This window comes from Mytilus trossulus, chromosome 2, assembly GCF_036588685.1.
Source record: "Mytilus trossulus isolate FHL-02 chromosome 2, PNRI_Mtr1.1.1.hap1, whole genome shotgun sequence".
In the NCBI taxonomy this organism is placed as follows: domain Eukaryota; kingdom Metazoa; phylum Mollusca; class Bivalvia; order Mytilida; family Mytilidae; genus Mytilus; species Mytilus trossulus.
In genome coordinates this window covers 85,927,677-85,939,811 of record NC_086374.1, presented here as the reverse complement: position 1 = coordinate 85,939,811, position 12,135 = coordinate 85,927,677, and the positions used below count along the sequence as shown (strand labels likewise).

General features: G+C 31.7%; 1 protein-coding gene across 10 annotated transcripts in view; it reads left to right on the top strand.

Annotated features, from left to right (window-relative positions):
• Nucleotides 1-11,870, top strand: part of LOC134708216 (uncharacterized) — a 46,330-nt gene extending 34,460 nt beyond the window's left edge. For all 10 annotated transcript variants that reach the window (XM_063568590.1, XM_063568585.1, XM_063568589.1 and 7 more), the window contains 4 exons: nucleotides 2,067-2,138; nucleotides 7,981-8,150; nucleotides 9,377-9,594; nucleotides 11,016-11,870. In XM_063568590.1, the coding sequence (XP_063424660.1) occupies nucleotides 2,067-2,138; nucleotides 7,981-8,150; nucleotides 9,377-9,594; nucleotides 11,016-11,190 (635 nt within the window). In that variant the 3' untranslated portion in view covers nucleotides 11,191-11,870. The remainder of the gene's footprint in view (nucleotides 1-2,066; nucleotides 2,139-7,980; nucleotides 8,151-9,376; nucleotides 9,595-11,015) is intronic.
• Nucleotides 11,871-12,135: the final 265 nt, after the last annotated feature.

Below are 12,135 nucleotides of genomic sequence, written 5' to 3'. Positions count from 1 at the left end.
TCACATCCATTCCAATGTTGAGCGAGTGGTTGGGAATTATATAGACAATAACTGTTTAGTGTCTTTAAATATCAGCTGTATTTGTACGAGGCTAGGAAACAAGGTGTATGCGAGCTTTTAGCGAGCTACTTCACCTGTTTCGAGCCGAGTACAAATACAGCTAATATTTAAAGACACTAAACAGTTATTGTCTTTATCCTGCAATTAATTCTGTATATTGTTTGTGTTTTGAGAGACACAAAAAACTAACATATTTAGCATTTATTTTCGATTTGTGAACCCTTGAGGCCCGCGCAGTAATATCAAAATCACACATTACGCTGCAGACGGGTTCGCTAAAAAAGAATCTCGAATGGTCAACAATAATGCATCGCTCAAGGTGAATTATTATCTATTTTACCCAAAAAACTTATTTCAATAATAAAAACAAATAACAAAACATTGTCCAATTTGAAACAGAAGTGTACGAGTTGTCCTACGCTTCAGACTTGACATGGAATTTCACTAAACATGCATGCTGAAATTGACAACACAATCATACACATTCAAGTTTTGAAATCGACAATTGTCATCGTCATTGGAATGCAACGGGAATACACATTCTGAGGTCAAACAGGTTCAAACAATACTCAGTCCGGCAGTGGGCGGAGCTTTAAAGCGATATCTGTATAGTATACAGATACAGCATAGCGATATCTGTAGGGCTGTATCTGTATAGTAGGACACCCAATTGCAGGATAAAATTCTATATTGTACAAATTATTCGGCAAATTGAATTCTCAAAATTGAAAATCAGCGCTGCTGTCATTAGGGAATTGTCATTAAGTACCTACAGACCAACCATTATTTCTAGTTTATCCTGCACAATGACGTTCACTTAGACGCTTGATGAACGTAAATACTACAGGGATATAGCGACACCCTCTATCTGGTAAATGATGTCATAAAGACGCGTACAATTGACGAGTTTTTTCCGGCGACGGATGAACGCGAAAGTGGTCTATTGCAGCTAATCTGGTCTGACGTTAAGTTTCTTTGCTCTTCAACTTTTGACTTGTTTGGCTTTATAAAGATTAGCGTCACTAATGAGTCTTGTGTTGACGGAACGCGTGTCTAGCGTTCTGAATTATAATCCTGGTACTTTTGATAACTACGTTAACATCTAACGTTAATTGAACGCTGTCACTGCACTTAAATATCTAAAACCACTGCGGTAGTTGTTACTAAACTTTACAACCATCACTTTTTTCGCAAGTTTAGTGAATTTGTCCCTACTATAAAGGAAATCAAGTAACTGCATATCCAACGCCCTTAAAGATGGCCTATGTTACTAAAGGTAGAAATTATCAGAGAAAAAAAACCAAGTAACATAAAAATGAATATAAATATATACAGTTTGAATCAGTAACTGCAAAGTTATCCAGATATGGTATATACTAAGTAAACATCAACTGCATGTTATTGACTGATTTCATCGACTACGCGACCGATATATGGTCGGTTCCATGTCTATAGCATATTTTCAAATTTCCATTCAAATGGTTATCGATAAAGTTACTCAACCAATTCGAACTTCAAACAAGAATCATCGTAAAAAGTTGTTTTATATTATATTAATTTGTTTTCTCTTCTGGATTGTCAACATAAACTCCCTTTTATGTAGTGTATGTTGAATAGGGAATTTTCACAGGAACTTGTCTCAGATTTTGTTCTCCCTATATTCCCATGTTATATTAAGGTATATAGGGGAAATAAATTCTAAGACAAGTGCCTGTGCAAATTGTGTTTATGTAGCTAGTAAGATTAAAGTAAATATTGTTTAAAAATGAAAGCTAAAAGATATTTTATTTATTATGATAACGTCGAAATGCATCCCATTGTCTGCATTCAAATACGCTGATAAATTGTTATCTTTCTAGTCCCTATAAGAATAATCAGCATTTTAATGAAATACCGTGAGTTATTGAATTTATATATATAGACAAACTAAAACAACTGTTTTAAAACTATGTCTAGCTTTCAAATGTATTAAACCATATTTTCATTTTTTTAATGTATTTTTGCAGAAAAAAATGCCAACTGCGAGGTAAAAGATAGAACTTCATGTTTTAAAGACTTCAGCAATGAGGAACTTAAAGGTAATATTAAAATGTTTTGATAAACTTTTTTTTTCACACAATAAGTGCTTAAACGTTTTCCATGCCAGCTTACTTTTTTATAAATTAAGCGTCATTTTAGCGGTACAATCATATATCTTGAAAGTTTTCCTCTTCCGACTGCACCTTACATATCCGAATATTGGATTGTTACCAAGACAAACATTACACTGATATTTTCAAACATACAATATTTAAATTTAAGCAACATTTATATGATATAAGTATAGTATATATTTAGATATTTTAGAGGAGACGATACCTTTGCAAATTTTAAATTAAAAGTACAACATTCTTAATGCAATTGTTTTAACATATACATATATATAACATAACAAATACCGGTATATGAGAAATACATAGAATACAGGGGCGGATCCAGCCATTTTAAAAAGGCGGGTTCCTAACCCAGGAAAAAAGGGGGGGGGGGTTCCAACTATATGTTCCAATTCAAATTCATTGATCGTCCAAAAAAAGGGGGGTTTCAACCCCCGGACATCCCCCCTCTGGATCCGCGCCTGGAATAGTCATAAATTTATTATACTTTTGACATTAACTAGTTTTATTTTGTCAGGTTGTGTGCATGCTTATATAGCTTATAACGCTTCTATATTTTAGATACTAGAATACATTATCAGTACTTTATGCTTGTGCAATTACTAACTGTAGCTTGAGAATAAACTCTATAATTTTTACTCGCATTGTATGGTAAACTTTCTTGTTGTCTCTGCGAAGCTTAGAAAACAAGGTCAAACGTTTTGTTGACATGGCCTGTTTTAAGTCGCATATATAGAATCGTATTTAAAACAGTGTGGCTGTAGCCATTTATTGACGACCTAAATTATCCCATTGACTGGGACAGATTATGTAAACGTTTGTCTTTAACGACCACTGCTCACTATGTACTTGTTAAAGACACTTAAACTGCGGGGTCACCAAAGGTTCTCAACACCTAAATAAAGTAATTAAAAAAACTTATCAGAAATAATTCGATGTTTTGATTTATATCAATAATACAAATCAAAACATACAGGTTATTCCTGATTACTTTTTTCGAATTATTTTATTATTAAAGGTGTAAAGAACCTTTGGTGACCCCACAATTTAAATTCTGTAATAAGCAAGAAGTGAGCAGTGGTCGTTACAGATAAACGTTTACATAATTTGTCCCAGTCAATGGGATGGTTTAGTTCGCCAATCAATGGCCACAGCCACACTGTTTTGAATCTGATTCTACGTACTAGAGATTTTTTATTGCAGATTTTCCACATTGAATATTGTTGAGGAAAATAGTACCGCCGTATTTGTATAGAATTACAAATTGAAAAGTAACAGTGTATGTAAAGTGCGGATCCTAAAATATCATTTTTACTGTATATGCCATAAATGTCTAATGTAGAATTATAAATAAACAGACGAACTTTTTTTAATTTTTGAATAAAATGAAGAAAATTAGTTAAAATGTATATGTTCAGAAATACATAATACTAATAAAACAAAGTAAGAGATGCAGCGGGGTTTTATCGCGCCTAAAGCCATCCAGCTGTGAAATATATACCAAAATAGGTGAATATTTATGACATTTCACGAACAAGTCGTGCAGGTGCTTTATAACTAACAGGTGAGATGTTGTTGCAGTAAAAAATATTCATTTTAATACAATTAATAAAGTTGTATAACGTCTAATCTGTTTTGTCATTCAGTTTCTTCATATTTAACCAAATTCCACTATGATGATTTCGTAATGCTAGTCATGTTTACTGTCGAATAATGATACTATTCTTTCATTTTCACTGTGGAGCGAATCATTAGTCTTGTATATGCGGTGCATTTTCACTGTATATATATATTTTTTTATCTATAACAGCTCATTTCTTTAAGCATGTAGAGCAAGACTTTAGTTGACTTGCTTGCTTTTCTTTTATTGAATAATCATTATGATAACACCCAATGTAATTCAAATATTAAAAATACAGGTTAAACTATGCTTATTCATATTGTTTAAAAATGTCAATCTTATTTACAAAGTTTGTATAAACAATTAAACAAACCTTTGTTTACCGTTTAAAAGGTTTTACACTGGAGCCCTTTATAACTTGCTGTTCGGAGTGAGCCAAAACTCCATGTTGAAGACCGTATTTTGACGTATAATGGTCTACTTTTATAAATTGTGACTCGGATGGAGAGTTGTCTCATTGTCACATACGACATCTATATATGGATCAAAAACGAAACGAGACGGGATAAAAAAAAATCCACGCTAATTTTTTAATATATTTATAATGGGCTTAATATGAGTCAGAATAGAGTCAAATAGTGGGTCGCATTTGGGTATTAGCGTGACGCCGGATTGCCGATTTTTTGCAAGCGTGACAGGTGAAAGTCAAACTCACCGGCAGTTCCAGTTCCGATCTGCATACGGGCCCGAATACTACTCTACACTATCACTGCCTTCGGCTTTTTTCGTTACGCGCTGTTCAAGTGGTTTGACCCGAGATGACCTTTTGTTGCTACTGAAGCAAATATGGCCGACCATTGATGGAGTAAAGGAAAATAGTTCCGGAACGGAAACGATCACTGTCCGGAGTTTGAGGTGAAAGTCAAATGATTGTGTCGTGAAAAACGAGAAATGAAGTCTAGCGGGAAACGGATAATTACTGTGGATTCATTTATTTTCGTGGGTATCAATTTTCGTGGATTGACGAAAAATTGCATTTTCGTGGATATTTGATTTCGTGGTTATGCCAATATTTGCATACAAAACATATAGAACGTTTCTTTGAACATTTAAATTCGTGGTTATCATGTACCCACGAAAATTGGTATCCAACGAATATTAATGAATCCACAGTACAAAAAATGAGAACTGCATAGTATAAGCGGGATACGGGAATCTGACAAAACAATAAGCGGAATACGGGAATCTGCCAAAACAGTAAGCGGGATCCCTAGAATAAGAGATTTTTGTATATTTAGTCCTTCAATAAAAAATGTATCCGATGCATGCATTTTTTTAATATTTTTGGTCCCTTTTTCAATTTTGTGGGGTCCAAATTTATAGACAAAAGTCCTTTAATATAGATATTTGGGATTCGTTTACATGCTGAATCTAACCGTGAATCTAGTTTGGGGAAATTTGCCTAGTTGCTGAAATAGCCCACATAGAGTTCCAAAGGGTCTAAAATCAACAAAAATGAATTTTAGCATGCATTTCGTGTACAATAACCCAAATGTGTATGGTTTTACCTCTGCGGTAGTATCCATTTGCGGATCTAGAATTTTTCATTTTGAGAATCGCTTTTGTTACAAGTTTGAAAAGCTATATATTTGATGAAGAATGAATGAGGAGTTTGTATTTCAATTTGAAAATACAGGTTTCATAAATCCTAAAGTCATCAACTAAGTTTTTTCGTTTGTTGCAAGTGCATTTATCACATAATTCTACAATAAAAATTCCTCGCATCTTTGAAAATTCTACATTATTAATGACTGCACTAACAGTGATAATTCATCGCATCTATAGTTAAAATGGATCGCTTTCAATAATCGATATGCTATATTATGATGCTTTTATAACACTTATTTGAACTTTAATGCTATGTTTGTATATTATAAAGACATATCACAATAAAAATATGTCAAAACTTATCTTCAAATCACTTAACTTGATATTTTCAAAACATAAACAAATACAGTTTTCCCATGATCCTTTATTCTACAATAGACATACCCGCATATAACAGTAAAAATGAACTAGCAGAAATAAGCTGGATTCGCACTTTATATACACTGAGTAAAAGGTTCCCTTTAGCATAAATACTTGTAGTTTCCGAGTAGTCCATCTGACTTTATCATATATATATGCCTTTTCTAATTTTCCCTCGCAATTAACATATACTTTTAAATATAATATTATTTTTTTCTGATTCTATTCTGACAGTGTGCATTTCTTTTCAATATTTATTTCTTATCAGTCTAGGTTTTATTCTCGATTTTATTTGCTGCAAAACACATAGCTGCCTAGTATTTGCACATTTTTGTCACATTATTGCATTATACAATTTTTTTTAGAAAAGCACTGTTGCTCTCTTATTTGTATTTTTTCTTAAGATAACTTAAAGAATGGTATTCTTATTTTAACTCCGTGAACAGATGACGTCCCAAAACTAGATAAAGCAAACAAAATGTACTCAAAGCGATTGATTGCTTAATTGAATGATTCCGGTAATGATAATTCAGAAGTTGTGAAAAAGTGGTTAATGGTTGCAATTTTGTTAATATAGACAATGCAATTTCCATAGGGCTAAAATGTGACACGTTTACTATGAAAGTTCGTGAAAAATTATATCCCAGAACGAAAAGTTGATTTGCACTACAATTTTATTCAAAGGTCAAAATATCTATTGGCTGTGCGGCATATTTCAACATCTATATAAATATGACCTGAATTTTTATAGATTTTAAACTTATACATTTTAAACTTATACTTAAAAACTTATACTTAATTTCGATACCCCTACCTCCACTTTTGAGGCCCCTCATGGGGGGGTCCTAGTAATCACATAATCACCATTTTTTTGCCAATATAATCACATAATCATTAAATATTTGCTTATCTTTAGTAATCAAATAATCATAAACTAAAAATACAGTCCTAGGTAATCAAATAATCATGAAATATTTGGCTTAATAATCAAATAATCATTAAAAAAACGGCCAAGTAATCTCATAATCAAAAACCCCATGAGGGCCCTCACTTTTTGACCTCCTAAGAATAAAATTTTAGGCGCTACCAGGTTTGTCTATACTGGTAACACTCCCAAGTTATGTCTCTATCAGATGAAACACAGAGATCATATCTGGGAACCAGTATAAGCTCACAAATAAGCATTAATAGTATATATATCCCCAAAAGAACTTGGCTTGTGAAACAGCTTTATTTACAAAGTGCAACCTTTAAATTTTTAAATGTGATAGTAAAATCATTTCTTAAAGCTGATCATCAACTATAATGAGGTTGTAATTTCATACTTCAATCTTATTTGACTTTGTTAGTCCTACCAAAAGAAGTCGAATCTCTCCAGACACCCCCGCTTCCTCAGTCCAATTGAAACTGACGTTCACGTTACTGTCAATAGTACTGGAAGTTGTGTATAACAACAGCACTCACCAATTAGATCAACACAATTTGCCCACTATTGTATTTGTCATTTTAATGTGCGTATTGTTATGCGTTTACTTTTCTACATTGGCTAGAGATATAGGGGGATGGTTGAGATCTCATAAACACGTTTAACCCCGCCGCATTTTTTGCGCCTGTCCCAAGTCAGGAGCCTCTGGCCTTTTTTTGTCTTGTATTATTTTAATTTTAGTTTCTTGTGTACACTTTGGTGTGGCGTTCATTATCACCGAACTAGTTTATATTTGTTTAGGGACCAGCTGGAGGTCGACTCGGGTTGCGGGAATTTCTCGCTACATCGAAAACCTGGTGGTGACCTTCTGCTGTTGTTTTTTTCTATGGTCGGGTTGTTGTCTCTTTGACACATTTCCCATTTCCATTCTCAATTTTAGCTGACATTTGAATGTTTTGTTTTTAATTATAATCTATTTCAAAATGAATAATGTACCAATAACATGCGCCACGTCATACTAATTATTTTACTGTTTATGCTTATTTCACATGTTTATTGTTTTTAATAAATTGTTTAGAACAATTGATAGAGTTATAAAACATGTATTACGTTTCTATAGTTAAAACCTTACATCTTTACACCCTTCTTCTGCTGTTTGATTATAATTCAATATTTATTACTATTTTCATTAGATTTACCATGGAGACATTTTCGCCGATCTTCGCCCCAAGGTGAACATGACCAAATGGTAGCCTTGGATCATTGTCAGGAAAAACTTCAAGGTTATGACTTTGTTGCGAATGTAGATTTTGACGAATTCATAGTGCAGTCCAACTTACGAAATATAAAGGAATATTTCAATGTATGTTTTCTGTTATCATTATCCTTGTTTTGTCGAGCCTGAACTACTTTGTCTGGGAAGTGAGGCATATCAAACCGTCAACCCATCGTCGTCGGCGTAGTGTTAAAAGATATTTACCACAACAACAATTTTGCAAAACCTTGACCAACGTTTGTTTATAATTAAAAGTATTCAGGGGAAAATTTAGAAAACGTATTATCTTAACTTTTCTATATCTTTAATTTCTGATTAATGGATTTAGTTTTGTTTATATTAAGATACAGTCTATAGGTGGCAAGGTCAGAGCTTACTCCAATTCAAATATACGGTTAATGATCTCATTTTACAACACTTCGTTTAACTCTCTGTCACATCAGCCAATGAAATTTCATGCAGTCTTCAATTTTGTAAAGGTTTACATCATTATGATTAAACGAGAGCTTCTCGAAAGGTCTTATAACTCGGATCTATTCGTCACAATTTGGCCGATTTTGTTCCTTTATCTAATTTGATAAAAGACAAGCGATTTCACCCGATGATTGCCGATTGATATAAGAATGGAACATTGCTCGATCTGTATTTTATTTAGACTTTGAGACATTTTGAAAAAAATATGAACAAAATATATCTTGTTAACAAGATTTACGGTACTTTTTTTTCTTGCACCAGATGCGCATTTCGACAAAACATTTCTCTTCAGTGATGCTCGTGGCCAAAAATATTTTAAATCCAAATCTTATATAAAAATATATAACCTACTGCTGAATGGGTCAATGCGATGAATATTTCATACTCCATGTAAACTCGAAATGGCAATTACTCTAATTAGCAATTTTTTTTTTATTCTAATACAAAATATCAGTTTATTAGATGGTTTTCAAATCATTTTTTAAACATAGACCGGATCATCTGTAATGAACTACAATTTAAAAGAAATACTGAGTGACTCACTAACGGTGATACACATTTAGCTTTTTCATGTACTGTAAGAACTGCAGTAAAAAAAAGTTATAGAGCTATATGTAATAGTGCCATATAATTGTTTGGTTCACTGTCATAACTAAACTATGACCTCAATTCTTTTTTCCTTCTAGCTATTTTGACCAATTTGATTTCTCTTCATTCATTTGTATATCCATAATTAATTTACATGTTTTTAATCAGTATTGTCACTGAATGTTATATAACTCATGCACGTGTTCATGTGTATAGTTCATGTAAGAATATAACATTTTAACTTATTTCAGGATACGCTACTGCCAAAGTATCAAAATGCTGCCGGATTTACATTGAATCATTCATACTTTTTGGCTAACTGGGGAATTTCTGGGGATGGATTTCTACAAATGACTCAATATACACAGAGAGTTGATCCTCGTTATGTAAATTATAAGAATGTTTACATTCCTAGTAGGACGGCAAGTACAACCACGCACGAACTTACTCCAAAATCTGGATTTAGAAGGTAAGGGAATTTGGAAAATAATAACATTGGTAAAAAAAATTATTTTTCTTGTATATTATCTAGATGTCCGCCATTCTTATATTGAAATTCCTAAAAGAAAATCATTTTTTGTGCAAAATTCGTTTTTTAACGAAATGGTATCCTCGTATCTATCTGTAGAATTCCTATAGCTTACTATCAAGATAAAGTTCGTAGTAACAGTTTGTCTATATGCCTTTTTGTGCTTCTTTGCTATATATATATATATTATATTGATTAAGATTATAACATAATGTTGACTCTTGTACCCTGTTTTGCTGTTTACATTTTTACCTTTTATGCCTGTTTATTTTGTTCACACATCTTTTCAATATAAGGGAATTTGACGCGACTGTCATAAGTGTGCGAGAGGTTTAACTAGCTTCAAAACGAGGTTTAATCCACCAATTTCTACACATTTACCTGTAACAGGCCAGGGATATGACATTTGTTATCCATTCGTTTGATGTTTTTGAGCTTTTTGATTTGGCCATTTCATTAGGGACTTTCTTTCTTGAATATTCTTCGGAGTTCAGTATTTTTGTGATTTTTACTAATTTTCGTAAAGGCCCAGGTCAAGTCGTGTTTTGTGTTTGAGTTCAAATAGAGGTCGATTCCTCTTCTTCATCTTTTTTCAATGCATTGTTATCAATTATTTTTCGTGTTATTGTTAATGCCCAGAACTACTTGTGATATAGAAACTAATCGTCTTAGCATCTTACTTAACAACTGCATTAACTTTATTAGAATATAACTGTACATTGCACAAATGTGTTAAAATTTAAATACAAAAGCATGTATTATTATAAAATAGTGTTTTATATGAAGTAGTATTTTTATGAGGAAATTATAACCATTAAATAAGCGATCATTGTCTCTTCATAGAAACTGGACGATATACCAAAATACCACGAAATGAAAGAAAATGTAAAATATGTAATATCTTAGACGATGAATTTCATTTTACTTCAATTGTAAAATAAATAAAAATATAAGAGAAACCTCTCTAAAATATTATATACAAAAATATGTAAATTTTAGTAAACTCTATTTTAATGATAAACTTATGTACTTAATCCATCAACACCAAATGATGTAAAAGCAGTTGTTTCTTTTATTAAAGAGTCATTAGAACTGAGGAAAGGAGAACAGTAACTGTTTTTATCATATTTCTTATACTATTGTCGAGTTTTCATTATGTTTCATTATGTTTGTTTGTCAATGTATTTGCCACAACCAAAATTGGTTTATGTATGTTTTGCAAATAAAGATCTATATAAAAAATTAAAAGATGGGAGCTTTTTAAGAATTTAAGGTTGTTCATATCATATTGAAAATATAACTTGCAAATGTAAAGTACTAAGATACTTCCTATTGATGAGTAAAAATGTTTTCTATTTCAGAATATATTTAAAAAAACATCATATAGTAGTACACCACTATAGAACATGTCCAGCAGTGGCATACTGGAAGAACTGTATGAACTTTACCAGATACGAGGATAAAAAAATGTTAAAAATAAGAAAAGTAATGGAAGAAAGAGCATCTAATGTTAAACAAGAACTTGGGATTACATAAATTTTATATTTTCATTTTCATTGCGGTGTTTGGGGCTTTTCTTTTATAAAGAAGAGAAAAAGTTAACATTTAAAAAAATGGTCTCCCATTGAAATGATGTTCATATATTTCTTTAAAAATATCTAATATTTGACCTCTTCCATTTTTTTGGAAAATTTATATTTTCATCTGCCTTATAAAGGCTTACATATCCCACGTTGCATTGCTGTATTATGTGATTAACAATGCATCATTTGTACAACAGATCGATGTGTTATGAAAAGGCAATTTGTAAAAATATATTTTATGAACTGTGTACTAGTCTTTTCATACACAGATTTTTTTGTCATTGCATAATTTCTTGAAATACTCATTTCATATATGCTTTTATTCCTATATTATTTTAATTTTATATCTTATATTTTTTGTTTTTGTATGTTGTTACTGTTTATTTAAATGCTACAGTATTTTAAAATAGATATGTGTGTTTTTCAGTGTAAAAGTTGTTTTTTTCTTGAATTTTCCTTCTCTCTTGACAAGAGAGGTTTTAAATTAGCTAGCTTTTAAGTCGGGTTTAATCCACAATTATCTACAAAAAATGCAGTCCTGGATAAGACAATTGTTTTCCATTCGTTTGTTGTGTATGAGCTTTTAATTTTGCTATTTGATACATGATTTTTTATTTAGAATTTTTATTGGGATTTTGTATTTTTGTTTATTTGACCTCCAATTTATGAGTTTAGAATCTAACCTTTGGTATTCTTTTTACCTTTTTTTCCAGATATTTCCACGTAACTTGAGAAATGTTAAATTGTTTAACAAGAGATGAATGGAACTTTCCCTTTTCTTTGTTGATGCCTAAGACATGATTTATGTACGTTTGTCTCTATATATAATTGTCAATTAGTGTTATCCTTATCATATCTATCGTTCTAAATAGATATCAAAGATACAAGGACTATAATT